The sequence below is a fragment of the Sus scrofa genome, chromosome 1 (genome assembly GCF_054392235.1).
Source record: "Sus scrofa isolate SSC_HxYL_T2T_F1_AM1 chromosome 1, Sscrofa_HxYL_maternal_Yorkshire_Landrace_v2.0, whole genome shotgun sequence".
NCBI lineage: Eukaryota > Metazoa > Chordata > Mammalia > Artiodactyla > Suidae > Sus > Sus scrofa.
Window position 1 is genome coordinate 264,842,399 of NC_139383.1, and position 22,818 is coordinate 264,865,216.

At 45.7% G+C, this 22,818-nt stretch overlaps 1 protein-coding gene across 6 annotated transcripts in view; it reads left to right on the plus strand.

Annotated features, from left to right (window-relative positions):
- BSPRY (B-box and SPRY domain containing) overlaps positions 1–22,818 on the plus strand; it is a 27,204-nt gene continuing 4,386 nt past the window's right edge. The window contains exons 1-4 of one of the 6 annotated variants that reach the window (XM_021067718.2): positions 1–253; positions 4,686–4,784; positions 12,638–12,868; positions 14,566–14,591. In XM_021067718.2, the coding sequence (XP_020923377.2) occupies positions 32–253; positions 4,686–4,784; positions 12,638–12,868; positions 14,566–14,591 (578 nt within the window). In that variant the 5' untranslated portion in view covers positions 1–31. Of the gene's footprint in view, positions 465–4,685; positions 4,785–12,637; positions 12,869–14,565; positions 14,592–22,818 lie in introns of all 6 variants that reach the window. The other 5 variants (XM_021067724.2, XM_084992591.1, XM_084992594.1 and 2 more) reach the window with 5 other exon arrangements.

A 22,818-nucleotide genomic window follows, 5' to 3' on the forward strand; every position in this document is an offset into this window, starting at 1 on the left:
AGGTGGAGCGCGCGGGGCGCCCAGCTCGGCCATGTCCGCTGAGAGCTCGGGGCCGGGGCCCGAGACGGGGCCCGAGCCAGGGTCTGAGACGGGGTCCCCCCAGCCGGGGCCGCTCTGCCCCGAGCACGGCCAGGCTCTGAGCTGGTTCTGCTGCTCTGAGCGACGACCCGTGTGCGCCGCCTGCGCGGGACTGGACGGCCGCTGCCAGGGGCACCGCATCCGCCGGGCGGAGGAGCGCGCGGAAGAGCTGCGGGTGAGCGGGCGTGGGCGCTAGGAGACCGCGGGCTCCGGAAGAAGGGGGAGCCGGCGGAGAGGCGCTGGGCGTGGACCCGGCGGGGACCCACCGGCTGGTCTGGGAATTCGGGCTCTGAAGTGGCACTGGCTGTAGAACTAGGCGGTTATGGGTGTGGCTTCTGGAGTCAAGCTGACCAGAGTTCGAATCCCTCCTCCCTCAGGTCCCTCCTGTGCGTATCATAAATCTCTGGGCCTCGGTGTCCTCATTTGTAGTTTAGGGGCAGTGATAGCGCGCGTTTATTAGAGCTGTTGAGCCATGGGCTTGGCATTGGGCAATAAAGGGCTTCGCTGCTCCAGTTGCCCAGGACCTGGAGTGCCCCAACTTCCGCCCCATTGGAAACTGAAATCTGATGAAACCTGGCTCCTCCTTGTTCCGCAGCCCCTCAACTCAAAGCCGCTCCCCTTGTCCGCCCTTCAGGTTTCCTGGTGAGATTTCCCTTTCAGGATTGGCTGGACTGCACTTCAGGCTGGTTTGTTTCACTTGGGTAAACGGAGGGAGCAGGGAGGAAATCCGAGGTTTCTACTCGAACCCTTCTCCTAGGGTGTCTTTCTCCCCACCTCCACTTCCAGCTAGGCTCCAGGCGAGCCACCTTCCTTCTTCTGAGCTGCTGAGATTGGAGAGTCAAGTCAAGGCTTCCTTCCTCCTTCCACCCTAGCTGTGGTCCCTGGGGATTTCCTTGCAATTTGATTAAGCTATTAAGCGGCTTGATTCTCCCAACAGCCTGAGGGCTCTTCCCCCTGGAGTTGCGAACTCAGGCTGGACTGTGATAAACACACCTAACAGGTTGCTGGGGCTAAGGGATTCAGAATTATTCCACAGTGCCTGACAGCTTCTGATTGATCCTATCTGTCACCTCTATCCACAAGAGTGATGATGAAGATAAGTTTGGCTAATGTGGTATAATGGATTTGCACAGTGCATAGAAACTTTGCCAGTTCCAAAGCACTTAAATATCTGTCATCTTGGAGTTCTCATTGTGGTTCAGAGGAAATGAATCTGACTAGTATCCATAAGGACACAGGCTGGATCCCTGGCCTCTCTCAGTGGGTTAAGGATCCAGCATTGCTGTGAGCTGTGGTGTAGGTCTCAGACGTGGCTCGGATCTGGTATTGCTGTGGCCGTAACAGCTCCGATTTGACCCCTAGCCTGGGAACCTCCATATGCCACCAGTGTGGCCCTTAAAAAACCTGATATATATATATATATGGCTCCCTTATCCCGTTGGATCTAGACCAAGCCTTTGAAGCAGTGGTCCTACCTGCATTTTACAGATGAGGGAACTGAGACCCACAACAGGGCAGTAACTTCTCCAAGGTTCCTTTTGTTCAGGGGGCGGGGCAGAGGAGTCATTGACTAGGCCAGAGAAAACCACTTCTTTGCTTCAGTGGTTGGAGGCAGGAAGTGATGCTAATGGGAGTGAGAATTTAATGAAACCTTACGGAAAAAAAAAAGAAGTTGCCATCAAGGCTGAATCTGAGTGGTAGGAGGGGTGAAGACTGGGCCAGGGTGGCAGGCCAGGGGCTTGTTTTAGAATGCACTCTGCCTGGGAGCAAGGAATCTTTGCTTAACCCTCCTGAGGCCCTTAACATATTCATCTTCTTTGCCTGAAGGGAGATGTCCTGCTCTCTCTCCCTCCAATTTTGAGCAGAGTTTGGTTTTTGCTGGTTCCTCCACCCCCTCTAGCCAGCAAAGAAATTTTGCCCCAGGGCAAGATTACTGAATTGGGCAAAAACCACACCAGTTCAGCAACCTCTCTCTTACCTTCTGGATACCTGCCCTGTAGCTTTTCGGAAGCTAGACTCAGTTTGCTCAGCTTCCTTCTAGTTGATTCAGTTCTTTCACTTTGTGTTTGGACTGGTGAAGTATAAGATTGATTCCTAATTGGGGGGGGGGGTTTACAAAAGTTCCCTTGGAGTTTCCATCGTGGCTCAGTGGAAATGAATCTGACTAGTATCCATGAGGACCTAGTTTTGATCCCTGGCTTTGCTCAGTTGGTTAAGGATCTGATGTTGCTGCGAGCTGTGGTACAGGTCACAGACTCAGCTCTGATCCTGCATTGCTGGCGACTACAGCTCTGATTAGTCCCCTGGCTTGGGAACCTCTCTCCATATGCTGCGGGCACGGCCCTAAAAAAAAAAGGCTGCCCAGAAGAGACAGCTGGGTTGCCTTTTGGCAAATAGAATTGGGGCAAGGCTCTTGGGGGAGATGCTGGTGCACTGCTGCCTGGAAGGGCTCCAGTTGTTACCTGGAGAAATGGAGTAGCAGAGCAGCAGTCTGGCTTTAATCACTTCTCAGTGGGCCTCAGCATCTTCATTTCTTATTTATTTATTTATTTTATTTTATTTGCTTTTTTGGGGGGACTGCACCTGCGGCATATGGAGGTTCCCAGGCTAGGGGTCAAACCAGAGCTGTAGCTGCCAGCCTGTGCCACAGCCATGACAACACCAGATCCTTAACCCACTGAACGAGGCCAGGGATCAAACCCACAACCTCATGGCTCCTAGTTGGATTCGTATCCTCTGGGCCATGATGGGGCCCAGTGTCTTCATTTCTAAATGAATTGCTGAAGCTCCTGTGACCAAGGAAGTGGGTGTGCATTCATTCAGCAAATATTTATTCAAGGCCTTCTATGCATAGGAACTCTATTCTAGGTAGTAGGACATAGAGAACAAGTCAAAGTCATCGTTCTTACGTTCCTGTGGTGGGGGGACAGATATCAAAAAAAATAAGTGAAAGTAAACAGACCCATGATATGCCGTCAGAGAGTGATAAGTCAAGGGAGAAAAATAAAGTAGGGAATGGGGTGTGCAGGTGGTCAGGGAAGGCTTCCAAAGAGGTGACATGGAGTCGGGGAGTGGGATGTATTTGGAAGAAGACTGCTGGAGACAGAAGAAACAACATGTGCAAAGGCACTGAGGTCAAGACACGTTTGGTGTGTTTATGGAGCAGAAAAAAGCCAGTGTGGGGAGTGGGAGGAAGTGACATTGGAAAGATTGACTATTGGAAAGATATGCAGAGTCCCATAGGTAGGGCCTTGTTGACTCAGGTTTCACATTGGGTGTATTTTTTTTTTTTTTTGGTCTTTTGTCTTTTTGCCTTTTCTAGGGCTGCTGCCAAGGCATATTGAGGTTCCCAGGCTAGGGGTCTAATTGGAGCTCCAGCTGCCAGCCTACGCCAGAGCCACAGCAACGTGGGATCCGAGCCACGTCTGCAACCTATACCACAGCTCACGGCAACGCCGGATCCTTAACCACTGAGCAAGGCCAGGGATCGAACTCGAGACCTCATGGTACCTAGTCAGATTCATTAACCACTGCACCACGATGGGAACTCCACGTTGGGTGTGTTGGAAAACCATTGCAGGGTTTTGAGCTGCGATGTGACTTGATCTGATTTCCTTCACAAGGGTGGTGATGGCTGGAAGTTCAGTTAAGAGGCTCTAACAGCAGTTCCTGTGAGAAGTAATTGTGATCTGGGTGGAACAGCAGGAGTAGAGGTGACTAGAAGTAGCCAGAGGGGAGAGGGAGGGAGAGAGAGACACACAGAGAGAGACTTTGAAGATGGGGCTGATAGGATTCACTGATGGATTAGATGTGGAGCTGGAGGGTAACTCCTGGGTTTTGGGGTTTGGGTAATGAGGTTGGCGATTGATGGTACTGTTTAATGAGTGGGAAGAGCAGCTTGAGAAGCCGTGTTCTTCTGTTCAGAAGCAGGTGTGGAGAGTCAGGGAGCTGAGTATGGAGGAGGGTTGAGAGTGTACGTAAGAAAGTGATTATAATGATGGGCATGGTGTTTCAGGATAAAGAGGGAAGTGAGGCCACAAAAGGGGATGATGAATGGTGGAAAGTGGTAAGACTAATGTATTGGTCCATCTAGGCTGAAGAATTGTTGGGATGGGAGTTTCTGTCATGGCTTAGTGGTTAATGAACCCGACTAGTAACCATGAGGTTGTGCATTCGATTCCTGGCCTTGCTCAGTAGGTTAAGGATCCGGCGTTTCCGTGAGCTGTGGTGTAGGTCGAAGACACGGCTCGGATCTGGCGTTATTGTGGCTGTGGTGCAGTCCGGCAGCTGGAGCTCCAATTAGACCCCTAGCCTGGGAACCTCCATATGCTGCTGTGAGGCCCTCAAAAGAAAAAGAAAAAAAAAAAAAAAGAATTGTTGGAATGGAGATTCTAGAGTATGTGATCTAGAAGAATGGGAAGTGATGGGAAGGGTGTGGGATCCTTGAAATGAAGATTTTGGAGGTGGTATAGTTCTCAGTAATGATGAGGTCTGCGATAGGGCTGTGGGAGAGGGTAGCTGAGCTGGGGTAAAAGGAAAAAAACTGCTGGAATGGAGTCAATGCATTAACATGGATCAAGATGCCATGGAAGTCATTTGTGTTGCAGAACAAGATCGTGGACCAGTGTGAGAGGCTGCAGTTACAGAGTGCTACCATCACCAAGTATGTGGCTGACGTCTTGCCAGGGAAGAACCAGAGAGCAGTGGTAGGTTATTCTTTGCCCTTCTCCCTCTCCTCCTGGTCCCCTCCTAGGATAAGACCTCAGCCTTATGGGCTTGGACCAGCCTAGGGTCCCTTCCCAACCTCTCAGACTCATTGTGCTATTAGTAAAGCTGGATGCCCAGGAAAGATGAGTTCTCTTCTCTCTGGGTTTTACCATCTGGGTAGAGTGGATGATTTATTTTATTTTGTCTTTTGTCCTTTTAGGGCCACAGTGGAGGCATATGGAGGTTCCCAGGCTAGGGGTCTAATCAGAGCTGTTGCCACCAGCCTATGCCAGAGCCCCAGCAACACCAGATCCTCGTCTGTGACCTACACCACAGCTCACGGCAACACCAGATCCTTAACCCACCGAGTGAGGCCAGGGATCGAACCCCCAACTTCATGATTCCTAGTTGGATTCCTTTCCATGCGCAATGACGGGAATTCCCAGAGTGAATTATTCCCAGCACACACTTGGTGCAAAGACTGATAGAAAATGACTTTCTTCCAATGAAGGATCATACAGGAAAAAACAGGGGTCCAAGGACTGAGAAGCTTTTAACTATTGAGAAGCTAGGAGGGGAGTTCCCCTAGTGGCTTGGTGGTAACAAACCCAACTAGTATCCATGAGGATGTGGGTTCGATCCCTAGCCTCACCGGCATTGCCATGAGCTGTGGTATATGTCGCAGATGTGGCTTGGATCCCGTGTGGCTGTGGTGAAGGCTGGCAGCTGCAGCTCTGATTTGACCCCTAGGCTGAGAACTTCCACATGCCACGGGTGTGGACCTAAAAAGACAAAAAATAAATAAATAAATAAATAAAATAAAGAAGGTAGGAGGAACAGGCCAAGGAGACCAAGGAAGAGCAATTAGTGAGATAGGGGTAAAACAAAGAGAATATTATGTCTCACAGTAGGTTTCAAGGAGATAAAGGAGATCCTTGGTGTCAAATATTGCAGAGAGATCAAGTAAGGTGAGAAGTGAGTGTGGACTCTTTAGTAACATGCTCATCATTGGAGATCTGGACAAGAGGAGTTTTGTAGAGTGTTGGGGTGAAAGCCTGATTAGAATGAGTTTCTGAGAGGCTAGGAGAAGAGCAATTGGGCAGAGTTGGCACAGCACAGTCCACTCTTGAGGAGCTTTGCTGTAGAAGGGAGCTGAGAAATGGGATGACAGTGGAGGGGGTATGGGATTGAGAGGGTTATTTTTTTTGCGTGTGTGTGTGTGTGTGTGTGTGTGTGTGTGTGTGTGTGTGTGTGTGTGTGCGCGCGCGCGCGTGCGCGAGCGTCTTTTCTGGGGCTGCACCCATGGCATACAGAGGTTCCCAGGCTAGGGTTCTAATCAGAGCTGTAGCCACCAGCCACAGCCACAGCCACAGTCACAGCCATGCCTGATCCGAGCCATGTCTGTGACTTACAACACAGCTCATGGCAACACCAGATCCTTAACCCACTGAGTGAGGCCGGGGATCAAACCCGCAACCTCACAGTTCCTAGTCGGAACTGCCACTATGGGAACTCCTTTTTTTAAAATTTATTTATTTATTTATTTTAATGGCAGCACCATCAGTATTTGGAATTTCCTGGGCCAGGGATTGAATCCAAGCTGCTGCTGCTATGATGTAGAGCTGCAACAATGACAGATCCTTTAACCCACTGTGCCAGGCTGACGAGTGAACCTACACCTCCGCTGTGAGGTGAGCTGCTGCTGCAGTCGGATTCTTAACACACTGCACCACAGTGGAAACTTCTGTTTGCTTTGAGATGGGAGCAATTACTCTATTTGTGTTTGCTGATAGCAATTGTCCAGTAGAGAGGGGGATATTAATGATGCCGGAGAAATGGAATAATCTGGTATAGCAAAGGGGATGGGATCTAGTCAACAATTGGAAGGTTGAACATTGGTAAGAGTACGGGCAGTTTATCCACAGAAATAGGGAAGACATGGAGTTCCCATCGTGGAGCAGCTGAACCGAATCCAACTAGGAACCATGAAGTTGCGGGTTTGATCCCTGGCCTTGCTCAGTGGGTTAAGGATGTGGCATTGCTGTGAGCTGTGGTGTAGGTCACATACGAGGCTCGGGTCCTGCGTTGCTGTGGCTGTGGTGGAGACTGGCACTTGTAGCTCTGATTAGACCCCTAGCATGGGAACCTCCTCCATATGCCGCGGATGCAGTCCTTAAAAGCAAAAAAAAAAAAAAAAAAAAGGAAAGAAAGGAAGAAATAGGGAAGACAATGTATGGGCATATGGGCAGAGGTACAGATAGATGGGTAGGTGATGGTGATGGGTAGAGCTTATGGAAGTTCTCTTCTGATTGTTTCTATTTTCCATTATTATTTCCTCTTTATAATTTTTTCCTTCTAATTTTTTTTGGGGGGTTACCCTGTTGTTTGTTAACTTCCTGAGTTGAACGAAGTCTGTTGATTTTAGTCTTTTTTCAAGGTGAGCATTTAAGCTCACTTTTTTTCCTTCTAGGTATTGATAGAGCAATATTCCACAGTTTTGATTTTCAGTTTCATTCAGAGTATTTTCAGTTTCATTCAGTTATAAAATTTTCTTACTCTTTGGCCATACCTGGAGCATGTGGAAGTTCCTGGGCCAGGGATTGAACCTGTGCCATAGCAGCAACCTGAGCCACAGCAGTGACAACACCGAGTCCTTAACCACTAAACCACCAGGGAAGTCCTGATTTTTTATTACTAATTATTTGTGCTTTAAAATTTCCCAATATGTCTTTTCACATTTTACTTTTTAAATTAGGATACTTATCATCATCATTACATATTTTTTACTGATTTCTAACAGCATCATGATGTGTATGATGGCAGTCCTTTGAACTTTGTTGAGACTTGCTTCATGTCCCAAAGTACAGTCAATTTAGGTGAGTGGTTTTTTGTCTTTTTGTCTTTTTAAGGCTCTACCTGCGGCATATGGAGATCCCAGGCTAGGAGGCAAAATGGAGCTACAGCCGCTGGCCTACACCACTGCCACAGCAACATAGAATCCGAGCCACGTCTGTGACCTATACCACAGCTCACAGCAATGCTGGATTCTTAACCCACTGAGCAAGGCCAAGAATCAAACCCGAGTCCTCATGGATCCTAGTGGGTTTTGTTAACCGCTAAGCCATGATGGGAACTCTGATTTAGGTGAATGTTTTACATTCACTTGAAACAATGTTTAGGATTCTGTATATGTCTATTAATTAAGCTTATTATTGGTTTGGATCTTCTCTATACTTACTAATTTTGTATTGCTAGATTTATTGATTACTGGCAAAGGGCATTTACATTTTCATAGTATGCTGTGGACTTGTCTATTTCTTCTAATAATTTTGTCAATTATTCTTTTTATATTTTGGTGCTATTTATTAAATCTATATATTTAGATTTGCTATATATTCCTGGTAAAACACCCCTTTTATCACTTTTTAATGACCTTTCATGCCCAAGAATCTTTGCCTTAAAGTCTATTTTGTCCCTTATTCATTACTAGACCAACAAATGTTTTCTGGATATAACACTTTCTTTTCTTTTACTTTCAGCTTCTTATGTTCTTAATGTTTTAGATGTGTCTTAAAACTGGATTCTGTTTCCTTTTTTAAAAAGTCCAATCTGATAATCCTTGCCTTCTAACTAGGGAGTGTCATCAGTTTATCACTATTGTGATTTCTGATTTACTTGGGTGCTGAGACCCATCCTGCTGAGATGGGGCTGAAGAACGGGTGCTGTGGAACTTAAGGAAAAAAGTTAACATAAAACAAGACACAGAGACATTTATCTTAAGTAAAGGTGGGAACCAGGGGACTCAAGGTCTCAGGGCCCAAGAGCACCACCTCAAGAAACCACACTGCTTTTATTGTGTTTTTTAGGATTACGTCAAGTGAGAAGGGGGTTGTAGGTGCAGGATATAGGTTGTTTTTTTTTTAAGTTATTTTAAAAGTCACATAGCCAGTTGCTGATTAAGCTTTTACTCTGACCTTTAGGCATTTAACAGTCATTAGCATTTGAGGAAGCTTGGCGTCAGCTATCTATGCACAGCATCTAGAGAATCACCATTGCTTCTGCAGAGGCATGCCTATCTGCAGCAACCCAGCGTGCCTAGGTTTGTACCTCGGTGCTCCTTGCTAGTGCTTATCCAGCTAACGACCCCTCACAAACCCCTTGGGGCCATGGGGCTCCTCTTTTATTCTTAAGAGGATGAATCATGCTGTGCAAAGGGCATGCCAATCTGCACAGGTCTGGTGTGCCTAGACCAATGCATTAAGTCTCCATTCAGCTGACCCTATGAATAACTTAGGCCTTTAGGTCTTTGTTCTTAAGCTTAAGACATTCACCATCACTGCGACTGTTTTTCAAGCAGGAAGATGGGGTAAAGTAAAACAGGACAAGGTAGAGTTTTCAGCAAAGAGGCTAATAAGAAAATATTGTAGAAACATGTCTCCTGACACTTGGATTTGTGGCTATCATTTTATTTTATGTTTTCTATATAGTCAGCTTTTTCTATGCTTTTTTTCTTCTTTTCCTCCTTTCTTTTGAGTTGATCAACTCTTCGTCCATCCTTTTCCCTGTGCTAGCTTGAAAGTTACACTTTCTATTTATGGCCTATTTTTGATTCCTTACGATTTTAATACAAATAGGCGTTCCTGTTGTGGCGCAGCAGAAACAAATCCGACTAGGAACCATGAGGTTGAGGGTTCGATCCCTCGCCTCTCTCAGTAGATTAAGGATCTGGCATTGCCATGATGTGTCTTGTAGATTGCAGATGCGGCTCGGATCCTGTATGGCCGTGGCTGTGGTATAGGCCAGCAGCTAGAGCTCAGATACACCCCCTAGCCTGGAAACCTCCATATGCCATGGGTATGGTCCTAAGAACCAAAAAAAAAAAAAAAAACAAAGATGTCAAATATTTTAAAGTACACCTCTTAATAATTCCCCCATTCATAAGAAGTTTTTGATTTTTGATCAGAGACATCTTTATTATGCTCTCATTTTTTTTTTTTTTTTTTATCTTTTGTCTTTTTGTTGTTGTTGTTGTTGCTATTTCTTGGGCTTTCCCGCGGCATATGGAGGTTCCCAGGCTAGGGGTTGAATCGGAGCTGTAGCCACTGGCCTACGCCAGAGCCACAGCAACGCGGGATCCGAGCCGCGTCTGCAACCTACACCACAGCTCACGGCAACGCCGGATTGTTAACCCACTGAGCAAGGGCAGGGACCGAACCCGCAACCTCATGGTTCCTAGTTGGATTCGTTAACCACTGCGCCACGACGGGAACTCCTATGCTCTCATTTTTTATGATAGTTTAGATGAGTACAAGATTCTAAGGTAAATCACAAGTCCCATTTAGGGCAACTAGTTGAGTTTTTGATTACACTGGTTTTCAGTTTCTTTTCAACTTCTGGACTCCAGGGGATTTCCTTCCCTTAGCTGCTAGAGCAGATTTACTTTTAAAAAGATGCTTTGGGAGTTCTTGCTGTGGCGCAGTGGGTTAAGAATATCTGCAGTAGCTCAGGTTGCTGCAGAAGGGTAGGTTTGATCCCCAGCTTGGGCAGTGGGTTAAAAGATCTGGCATAGGTTGTAGTTGTGGCGCAGATTCAATTCCTGGCCCAGGAACTTCCATATGCTATGGATGCGGCCATTAAAAGGAAAAAAAATGCTTTGGGCTGTTTTTCTAACTTTTTTTTTTTTTTTTTTGGCCATGCCCATGGCATGTAGAGGTTCCCAGGCCAGGGATCAAACCAGAGCCACAGCAGTGACAGTGCAGATAGGCCCCCGGGGAACTCTGTATTTCTGTGTTTTGTTCTAGGAGGGATTTTGGCTTATTCAGGCATATTTTCGGAAAGCAAAGTTTTCTTTTTTCTCTGCTATTCTTTTCTGGGAATAACTCAAGAAACATGTTGCCATTGACCACAACCTTCTATTCAGGGAGTATTTGATGCATCTTGGGTCTGTCCTTGATCCTGATCACACAGTATAAATGTGGCTGCAGAGACCCAACCCATGGGAAAGCTATGGAGGTGGGATAGAGAGAAGAGCAGTAGCTAATATTATCAAACACTTACATGCCAGGCTTCATTCTATTTACTTATATGTATTAACTCCTTTAATATTTGCAATAGGCTTATGAGATTGGTACCATTAGTATCTCCATTTTACAGATTAGAAAACTGAGGCACAGGGAAGCTAAGTAACATGCTGGTTGTTCTACACATAGTAAGTGGACAGCTAAGGCTTAAACCAAGGCACTGTCTCTACACCCTAATTTCCTAATCACTGTCTTATGTTGCCTCAAAAGAACACTGGATTTGGAGCCTGAACCCCTGGGTTCCCTCGGGCACTCACTCAGCCATTCTCTCTTCCCCACTGGGCAAACTTTGGGTTTCAGTTTCTTCTGAAAAACAGGCACAATTGTCCCTTGCACTGTGCGCAGCGAGTCTTCAGGGGCAGGGAATGAGGAATGCTGCTGGCTCTCACTGATGTTCTGGCCTGAAGGAAACAGATCTCCTCTTACTTTCTGGCAAGAATGCAGGTGCTTCATTTAGTGATGCATTTGGGAGGACTGGGTACTCCCAAACGCATGGGTGTAGGGGAATAGAGATGGACTGAGAGTCAAGAGAACTGCCACTGCCCTGCCACTGACTTGGCATGTGAGCACTACCAAGAGATTTTTGACTACGTTGGAAAAAACGTTCCCATTCAGTCAGTCAGTAAATATCTGAGCACCTACTCTGTGCCAGGCACTGTGCTGGTTGCTAGGGGACACATGCTAACTTCACTGACTCAGAACTGATTTCAGCCCTTCTGCATTTCAGATAAGGATTCTACCATGACAGCAGCGGGGATGGACAGATTTGGGAAGTAATGAGCTTTTGATCTTCAGACATTCAAAATAGCAAACAGGAGTTCCCATTGTGGCTCAGCAGAAACGAATCTGACTAGTATCCATGAGGATGCAGGTTTAATCCCTGGCCTCGATCAGCGGGTTAAGGATCCAGTGTTGCTGTGAGCTGCGGTGTAGGGCGCAGACGCGGCTCAGATCCTGCGTTGCTGTGGCTGTGGTGTAGGCTGGCAGCTGCAGCTCCTATTCAACCCCTAGCCTGGCAACCTCCATATACCATGGGTGGGGCCCTAAGAAGACTAAAATAAAATAAAAATAAAATAAGATAAAATAGCAATCAGACTACTATTGTTGGTGTGCATCCTGTTGATGGGGATGACTTTTTAGTCCTCTCTGCTCTGCAGTTCTGTGATTCTCTGGCCTTGGTCTCTTGACCTTGGGATTCCCAACTGTGAAATAAGCAGGTGATTCCAGCTGATCTCTAAGCCCTGCCCAGCTCAGCTCTTCCGTCCTGTCATCTTAGCTCCATGAGATGCATCCATGAGCCTGGATGTCTGAATCTCAGAGTTTTTTGTTTGGTTTAGTTTTTTGCCTTTTTAGGGCTATACCAGCTGCATATGGAGTGTCCCAGGCTAGGAGTCAAACTGGAGCTGTAGCTGCTGGCCCACAGCACAGCCACAGCAATGCTACATCCAAGCCACTTCTGCAAGCCATACCACCGTTTATGGCAATGTCAGCTCCTTAACCCACTGAGTGAGGCCAGGGATCAAACCTGCATCCTCATGGATGCTAGTCAGATTTGTTTCTGTTGAGCCACAATCGGATCTCCTCGATCTCAGAGTACTTTACCCTAAACCACAATTGGGAAATCTTAGGGCTCCGATGGTATAAGCAGTCTTCCTGCCCTTATTGTCCCCATGGCAGACATTGCTAATCAATCTCCGTGTTCCTCTGGCTGAGCCCAAACCCTCCTGATCTTGACTGGGGCTCTGCCAGGACCTCGTTTTATCCCTTGTCAGAGCAGGGCCAGTGCAGCACGGGAACTGGTCATCCAGCGGCTGGGTCTGGTGAGGAGTCTGTGTGAGAGCGAGGAGCAGAGGTTGCTGGAACAGGTGCATGGCGAAGAGGAGCGGGCCCACCAGAGCATCCTGACGCAGCGAGTACACTGGGCCGAGGCGCTGCAGAAGCTCGACACCATCCGGACCAGCCTGGTGGACATGCTCACCCATCTGGATGACCTCCAGCTAATTGTAAGTCAGGCAGGGGTGAAGACACTAGACTCCCCCAAAGTCTGGACACATCAAGAATGTTGATTGGGGAGTTCCTGTCGTGGCTCAGTGGTTAATGACTCCAACTAGGAACCATGAGGTTGTAGGTTCAATCCCTGGCCTCGCTCGGTGGGTTAAGGATCTGGCGTTGCCGTGAGCTGTGGTGTAGGTCGCAGACGCAGCTCGGATCCTGAGATGCTGTGGCTCTGGCGTAGGCTGGTGGCTACAGCTCTGATTAGACCCCTAGCCTGGGAACCTCCATATGCCACGGATGCAGCCCTAAAAAGACAAAAAAAAAAAAATGTTGATTGGTAGGAGATAGGTGGGAAATGATAATTTGGAACAGAGATGAGACAGGGCAATAAAACTCTACGGATTTTTTTTTTTTTTTTTTGCACCTGGTAACTGCTTTTTCAATAGTGAGCAAATATTTACTGAGTGCCTATTGAATGCTAAGCACTGTGCTATGGGGTGGAGGTATACAGCTGCCAGCAACTCACAGCATCATAGAAGAGACGACTATATAAACTGATAATTAGAATATGGAGGAATACTATGCTGTAGTAAAGGGCATTACTGAGAACTGGGACCCCCCGCAATCCAGGCTTGAGGGAGGCGGTAGTCAGGGAAGGCTTCCTGAATGAAGTGACTTAGAAGTTGATGCCTGAGGAGTTCCCATCCTGGCTCAGTGGTTAACGAATCTGACTAGGAACCATGATGTTGCGGGTTCGATCCCTGGCCTCACTCAGTCGGTTAAGGATCCGGCGTTGCCGTGAGCTGTGGTGTAGGTCGCAGACTCGGCTCAGATCCTGTGTTGCTGTGGCTCTGGTGTAGGCTGGTGGCTACAGCTCCGATTAGGCCCGTAGCCTGGGAGCCTCCATATCCCGCGGGAAGCGGCCCTAGAAAAGACAAAAAGACAAAAAATAAAAAAATAAAAAATAGGAGTTGATGCCCGAAAGACAAGAGTCACAGGGAGGTTAAAGGAAGAGGGGAGGTGGAGAGAGTCCAGGAGCTCTCAGAGAGGACACTGCATCGACAAGGGGTCCAGTGCAAGTACAGAGCTCATCCTCACTCCTGCTGCCCCGAAATGACCATGACTAAAGTGCTGGTGCATGTCCTTTCAAAGTATTTTATATAGATATGCCTACAGTTTTAAGGTGACAGGGTGACATCTGGGTAGAAGTGCCAAGCAGAGAAATGAGAACAGGAAGCACCTGAGCTGTCCCGCTGCAGCTCAAGTGGGGCAGTTTCCGTGACTGTCCCAGATTGTACGTTCGTTTTGTCACACAGCTTCCATGTACCGAGCACCTTCTGTCCCAAACATCAGGACAGTCACAGCAGAAGATTCAGAAAGAGTCCCAGCCATTGAGCAGCTGACAGTCTTGGTGGGGGATGAGAGGTTGGATAAATATATGATTGTCCTGAAGTGTAGTTGAGGGAAACCCAGGACATCCATGGGACAGGGGACAGAGGGATTCATTCAGAGTGTGTGATGGGAAGGTATGTGAAAGAAGGACCCATAAAGTTTTGCATGGAGTCTTGAGGAAGGAAAAAAAAAAAAGGTTTTATTCTAGGGTCTCTGTCCATATGCAGCCCTCCATGCAAGTGAATCATATCTAGGTCTTAATTACCTGCTGGGTTCCTGGCACCAAGCCTGACTCTGTTTTCTTTTCTCACAGCAGAAGGAGCAGGAGATTTTTGAGAGGTGAGTATGGCCCCTGGTATTGGCTTGGGCAGTCACAGAAACCATGGCCTTAGGCTTCTACTTGGTCCATTGCTGTCCCCCTGTGAGGAAGCTCAGGGAGGGCAGCTGAGTGGTGTCGCTGAAGCCTGGCTCGATGGGCAGGGACCTTCCTGCTCCTAGGATGAAGAGCTGCTTTAGATCCATGTGGAAGAGCAATGAAATAAATCATCAGAAGCTTGCCACAGGCTTTCTTAATCATTATCCTGTTATGAGTTCCCGCTGTGGTGCAGTGGGTTAAGAATCCAACTCTTGTGGCTCAGGTTGCTGCAGAGGCACAGGTTGGATCCCTGGCCCAGCACAGTTAGGTAAGGGATCTGGTACTGCTGCAGCTGCAGCAGAGGTCAAAGCTTTGGCTCAGATTCAATCCCTGCCCATGAGTAATTCCATATGCCACCAGTGTGACCATTAAAAAAAAATACCATTATCCTATTTTAAAATGTACAGTCACCCTGCCAAGGATTTTATGATCCCATCTATAGATGAGAATAGTGAAGCTCAAAGAGGGGAAGGGATTTGCCTAAGCCGCAGGGCTGGGCTCAGACCCACACCTGACACCTGACTCAGTACTGTTCTTTCTACCTCACCCCCTCTCTCTGATGAAAGAATCTTTGAAATCTAAGTCTGCATTAGCACTCCAAACTTCATTTTAATTATGCAATAATAAAAGAATTTCACAAGGCCCTGCCTGAGTTCTGGATGGTCCGAAGACCCAAGAGCCTAAGGATGTGGCCAAGAGGGTGTAATTTTCCAGCCAAAGAAACTAAACCCTTACTCTGTCTGCGTAAGATTTCAGAACTGTACTTGGGGAGCACAGTCCATTCTTCTATTTATTTTTATATTCAAGTTCACTAGCAATATATGCATATGAGAGAAAGAAAGAAAATTTACCAGTAGAAAACCACTTAAAATGTCAAATGCCTCCATCACCTCTTCCGCATTCTGTTCCCAAGTGGTGATCAGTTTAGCAGTTAGATATGAGTCTTGGTAGGCTTTCCTATGTTACACAGGAGAGTATGTGGGATATTTTTTTCCCCTCTGAAATTTTTTTTTTAAACAGATGGGGTCTTTTCATATTTGCTTTATAACGTATCAGGCTATCTATCTTGGAATTTTTTCATGTCAGCATATTTAGACTTACCTCACTTTTTGGAGAGGCTGTGAAGTATTCCACAATATGGATATACCCAAATTTAGCTTACACTCTGCTAGTCCTCTTTTCCTCCTTGGTCTTCATCACCTTCTTCTAATACAGTCAGTCCTCCGTGTCAAAATGATCTGATTTTATTTTATTTTTGTCTTTTGTCTTTTTAAGGCCACACCCGTGGCATATGGAGGTTCCCAGGCTAGGGGTCGAATTGGAGCTACAGCTGCCAGCCTACACCACAGCCACAACAGCACAGGATCCAAGCCGCATCTGTAACCTACACCACAGCTCACAGCAACGCTGGATCCTTAACCCACTGAGCGAGGCCAGGGATTGAACCGATGTCCTCATAGATACTAGTCAGATTCATTAACCACTGAGCCACGACGGGAACTTCAAAATGATCTGATTTTTGAAAAAAAAAATTTTTATCTTTGTTTTTTGTTTTGAAATATTTCAAACATATGGAAAAGTATGAGGAACTTAGAAATAATTGATAAAATTTGGCCACATTTGCTCTGCCTCTCATCTGTCTCTTTCTGTGTGTGTGTGTGTTTGGTGTATATATAAAAATTTTATTTTTTTCTGACCTATTTGAAGGTTGCAGAAAGCAAGATCTTTTATCCTTAGATATTTCAACATGTATCTCCTAAGAATAGACCTTCTCTTACATAGTCTCAGTATAATTATTACACTCAGGAGATCCAATGTTGATGGACTACTGTTATCTAATGTACAGTCCTTATTCAAATATAGCCAGTTGTACTACAAAAGTTCTTAACAGTGTTTGGATTCCTCCCCCCTGCCCCGTCCCATCTGGTCTCTTTTAACCTGTAATTATTACTTAGCATTTTTTTCCCAAAACATTTTTTCTTTTTCTTTTTTTTTTTCTTTTTTTGGTCTTTTTGCCTTTTCTAGGGCTGCATCCGCAGCATATGGAGGTTCCCAGGCTAGGGGTCCAATCAGAGCTGTAGCCACCGGCCAACGCCACAGCCACAGCAACGCAGGATCCAAGCCGCGTCTGCGACCTACACCACAGCTCACGGCAAGGCCGGATCCTTAACCGACTGAGTGAGGCCAGGGATTGAACCTGCAACCTCATAGTTCCTAGTCGGATTCGTTAACCACTGAGCCACAATGGGAACTCCTCCCCCAAACATTTTAAAGAGTCCATGACTCTAGAATATCCCTCAGTTTTGAGCTTATCTAAAGTTACCTCATGATTAGACTCAGGTTATGCATTTCAAGCAGGAATATCTCATAAGCGATGTGTCCTCAGTCTGTCAAACCAGGGGGCACATGGGAGTTCCTGCTGTGGTGAACTGGGATAAGAAAACACCTGCAGTGCCTCTGGTCACTGCAGAGCCATGAGTGCAATCCCCAGCCCAGCACAGTGGATTAAAAGGATCTGGTGTTGCCTTAGCTTGGGCTTAGAATTCATTCCTTGGCTTGGGACCTTCCCACATGTCACGGGTGTGGCCATAAATATAAATAAATAAAAAAAATAAAATCTTATTAAAAAAAACCCAGTGGGCAGATGATGTCATTTTGTCCCATTACCAGGTAAATTATTCCCCCTTCTCTCTCTTTTTTTTTTTCCTTTTATGGCTGCACTTGTGGCATATGGAAGTTCCTAGGCTAGGGGTTGAATCGGAGCTGCAGCTGGCAGCCTACATCACAGCCACAGCAATGCCAGATCCAAGCTGCATCTGCAACCTACCCCTGCAACAATGTCTGGTCCTTAACCCACTGAGCGAGGCTGGGGATTGAACCTAATCCTCATGGATACTAGTTGAGTTCTTTTTTTTTTTTTGATACTAGTTGAGTTCTTAACCTGTTGAACCACAATGGGAACTCCTACAGATATTAATTTTTTTATTGAAGTATAGTTGACATACAACTTTATATTTGCTTATTTTTTTAATTGAAGTATTGTTGATGTGCCATATTATATGTTATAGTTGTACAATATAGTGACTCACAACTTTTAAAGGTTATACTCCATTTACAATTATTATAAAATATTGGCTATATTCTCTGTGTTGTAAAATATGACCTTATTTTATACATAGTAGTTTATACCTCTTAATCCCCTATGCCTAAATTGCCCGTCTCCCCTTCCCTCTTCCTACTGATAACCACTGATTCTCTGTAGATGTGTTCTCTATGTCTCTATATATTTTATGTTATAGTCACTAGTTTATTTTTTATATTCCACACATAAGTGCTATCATAGGGTATTTATCTTTGTCTGGCTTATTCCACTTATCATGATACCCTCCAAGTCCATCCATGTTGTTGCAAATGGCAAAATTTCATTCTTTTTTATGGCTGAGTAGTATTCCATTGTGTGTGTGTATGTGTGTGTGTGTGTGTGTGTACCACATCTTTATCTGTTGATGGACACTTAGGTTGCTTACATATCTTGGCAATTGTAAATAATGCTGCTATGAACATTGGGGCACATATATCTTTTTTTTTAGCACCATATTCAAGGCATATGGAGATTCCCAGGCTAGGGGTCGAATTGGAGCTATGGCTGCCGGCCTGCACCACAGCCACAGCAGCGACAGATCCAAGCCGTGTCTGTGACCTACATCACAGCCCAAGGTAATGCCAGATCCTTAACCCACTGAGCAAGGCCAGGGATTGAACCTGTGTCCTCATGGATACTAGTCACATTTGTTTCTGCTGAGCCACGACAGGAACTCTGGGGTACATGTATTTTTTTGAATTAGTATTTTTGGTTTTTTGGGGGGATATATACCTAGGAATAGGAATTGCTGGGTCATACGATAGTTCTAGTTTTAGTTTTTAAGGAAGCCTCCATACTGTTTTCCACAGTAGTTGCATTAATCCATGTTCCCACCACAAGAGTGTAAGAATTCCCTTTGCTCCATATCTTCACCAACATCTGCTATTTGTGTTCTTTTTGGTGATAGCAGTTCTGACAGGTGTGGTTTTGATTTGCATTTCCCTTATGATTAGTGATGTTGAGTACCTGTTCATGTGCTCCTTGGCCATCTATCTGTATGTCCCCTTTGGGAAAATGTGTATTAAGGTCTTCTGCTCATTTTTTTAAAAAATTTTTTGGCCAGACTCTCAGCATGTGGAAATTTCTGGGCCAGGGATGGAACCCACACCACAACAGTGACCCGAGCCACTGCAATGAAAGAACTGGATCCTTAGCCTGATGAGCCATAAGGGAACTATGAGGTCTTCTGCCCATTTTTTAATTGGGTTGTTTGTTTTTTTGAGGTTGAGTTGTATGAGCTGTTTATATAGCTGGGATATTAACCCCATACGGGCCGTATCATTTGCAAACATTTTCTCTCATTCAGCAGTTGTCTTTTTGTTTTGTTGATGTCTTTTCCTTTCCTTTGCAGTGAAAAGCTTTTGAGTTTGACATGAGGTTCCCCCCGCCCCGCCGCCTGCCCTTTTTTTCTTTTCATGACCACAGCTCATGGAAGTTCCTGGGCTAAGGGTCAAATAAGAGCTGCAGCTGCTGGCCTACATCACAGCCACAGCAACACTGGATCTGAGCCGCATCTGTGACCTATGCCACAGCTTGCAGCAATGCCAGATCCTTAACCCACTTAGAGAGGCCAAAGATCAAACCTGCATCCTTATGGACACTGTGTCAGGTTCTTAACACGCTGAGCCACAACAGCAACTCCAGGTCCCATTTGTTTATTTTTGCTTTTATTTCCTTTGCTTGAAGAGGCAGATTCCTCCCCCCCCAAAAAAAAATACTGCTGCAATTTATGTCGAGATTGTTCGACTATGTTTTCCTCTGGGAGTTTTATGGTTTCCAGTCTTACATTGAGGTCTTTAATCCATTTTGAATTTATTTTTGTATACAGTGTTAGGGAATGTTCTAATTTCGTTCTTTTACATGTTAGCTGTCCAGTTTTCCCAGTACTGCTTATTGACGAGACTGTCTTTTTTCCATTGTATATTCTTGCCTCCTTTGTTGTAGATTGACCATGAGTACATGAGTTTATCCTGTTCTCTATCCTGTTCCATTGATCTGTGTGTCTGTTTTTGTGCCAGTACCACATTGTTTTAAAGATGACTGTAGCTTTGTAGTATAGTTTGACGTCAGGGAGTATGATTCTTCAGTTCTGTTTTTCTTTCTCAAGATTGTTTTGGCTGTTCAGGGTCTCTTGTATTTTTTTTTTTTTTTTTTTTGTCTTTTTGTCTTTTTGTTGTTGTTGTTGTTGCTATTTCTTGGGCCGCTCCCGCGGCATATGGAGGTTCCCAGGCTAGGGGTCGAATTGGAGCTGTAGCCACCGGCCTACGCCAGAGCCACAGCAACGCGGGATCCGAGCCGCGTCTGCAACCTACACCACAGCTCACGGCAACGCCGGATCGTTAACCCACTGAGCAAGGGCAGGGACCGAACCCGCAACCTCATGGTTCCTAGTCGGATTCGTTAACCACTGCGCCACGATGGGAACTCCGTCTCTTGTATTTTTATACAAATTTTAAAATTATTCTAGTTTTGTGGAAAATGTGATTATATATATACATATATATCACATATATATGTATATATATATATTTATTTTTCTTTTATGGCCACCAGGCATGCAGCACATGGAGTTCCCAGGCCAGGGATCAGATCCTAGCCACAGTTGTGACCCACACTGCAGCTGCGGCAACCCCCTGTGCCGGGCTGGGGATCGAACCTGTGTCCCTGTGCTCCAGAGACATTGCTGATCCCATTTCGCCACAGTGGGAACTCCTGCCCTTGATATTTGTTAAAAATTGTATAGGGTGTAGTTAACTTACAGTGTTTCCCTTGGTATTTTGATAGGGATTGCCTTGAATCTATAGATTGTCTTGAGAAGCTTGTTAACAATATTATTTCTTCCAGTCCCAGGGCACGGTGTATCTTCCCATCTGTTTGTCTCATCTTCCTTTTCTTTCATCAGTGCTTTATAGTTTTCTGAGTATAGGTCTTTTACCTCTTAGGTAAGTTTATTCTTGAATATTTTGTTCTTTTTGATATGATGGTCAATGGGATTGTTTCCTTAATTTCTCTTTCTTATGGTTCATTGTTAGCATATAGAAATGCCATATATTAACTTTGTATCCTGCATCTTTACCAGTTCATTGATGAGCTCTAGTAGTTTGCTGGTGGTGTGTTTAGGACTTTCTATGTATAATATCATGTCATCTGCAAACAGTGACAATTTTACTTCTTCCTTTCCAATTTAGATTCCTTTTATGTATTTATTTTCTGTTCTGGACTTAGTTTGCTTGTTTATTCATTCACTTATTTAGTATCAATGTCAACTCATGCATTATAATATATTACTGCTGTTATTAATTTTGATTTTCAAACTGTCCCAGATTTGGCTGTAGGAGCCCCTTCAAGCCAGATTCTGTGTGGTTTGACAACTCCTCATCGTTCTTTGAGCACTTTCTTGCTTTCTGACACAAGACAAAGTCCCAGGCTCAACTTGCTCTTTTCCTGCCTCAGCCCTGGAATCAGCTATTTCTCCAAGGATTCTTGGTTCCTTTTAGTAGGAAATAGTATTTAAAAACCAAGATTTGGCCATTAGGTGTGTTCATTGCTACTGATGCATCATTGCTTCCAGGCCTGTCCAGTGCACAGCAGACAGAACTAGGGAGTGTGTGTGCACGTAACTTTTTTTATTCTTGTGTTTGTATTACAACTTCTAATTCCAGTCAGACACTGAAAGGGTTTTCCCTTTGCCTTCCTTTATCCATATTTATGTTGTTCTTCTTTCAGAGTGAGAACCTTAGCTCCCAGCAACAGCAACAAATATATTTATTCATTCGTTCAGCCTTATGATACATGCAGAATTATTTGAGCGTTGCTAAACCCATGCTATGATTGACAAACCTTCTCATAGATTTCAAGATTTGTTTGTAGTTCTTTGTGCCTTTCGCCTGAGGGTGCACACTCTCAGAGGAGCTGGCCTTCCATTTCTGTGGTTCCACGTTCATAGATTCACCCAATCATGAATTTGAATGTTTTCGAATCTGATGGGGAACCTCGGATATGGAGAGCCAGCTGTAAGGGGCCTTGAACCTCCCAAGGATTTTAGTATCTGTGGGGGTCCTGGAACAAAGCCCCCAGGATATAGAGGGATGACTGTCCTGTTTTTAAAACCTTAGCCCCCAAGGTTTCCACATCTGTGGCTAAGCTCAGCCCTGACCTGCCATGGCAGCAGGTCCCGCTGCACAGACCAGGCCTTCTGGTCCCAGCCAGGCCCTGCTGTGTCCCAGCCCCATTTCACTCCTCCTCCTTTGGCATCATGAATTTTCTCTTCTGTATGAGAAGAGGTAGCTGGACCAGTTAGTTCTCTAAACTGTAGTGTCTATGATGGGCCTCAGATTTGCTCCGCTGCTCAGATTTGATGATTTAGCATTGCTGACACCGGATCCTCTTTCCTCCTCAGCTGATGTCTGGGACTCTTCCAGAGCCAGCCTCAGTGCTTTGAGAAGATGGCAACAGACCTGCCCTTGTCCTGACGACAAAGAGCCTTTGTAACCAGGGCCTACTCTCAGCTTTCCTAGGCACTGTTCACCTCATTCCTCCCAAGCCAGGACAGTCAGTGACAGTCTTAAAAAAAAAAGAGATCTTGGAGTTCCCATTGTGGCACAGCAGAAACAAATCCGACTAGGAACCATGAGGTTGCGGGTTCGATCCCTGGCCTCGCTCAGTGGGCTAAGGATCCAGTGTTGCTGTGAGCTGTGGTGCAGGTTGCAGACGCAGCTCGGATCTGGCGTTGCTCTGGTTGTGGTATAGGTTGCAGACATGGCTTGGATCCCACATTGCTGTGGCTGTGGCATAGGCCGGCAGCTATAGCTCCAAATGGATCCCTAGCCTGGGAATCTCCATATGCCGCAGTTGCAGCCCTAAACCACCCCTACCCCCAAAAAAGACCTCGTGTCCAAGAGGAGACATACCACATCCTCCCTCCCCTCTCTGTTTACAGACAGACCCATGAGATTTGGGGGAGAGAGTGTGAGCTCACACTTCTCTGCGACCTGAACTCAGAGTCATCT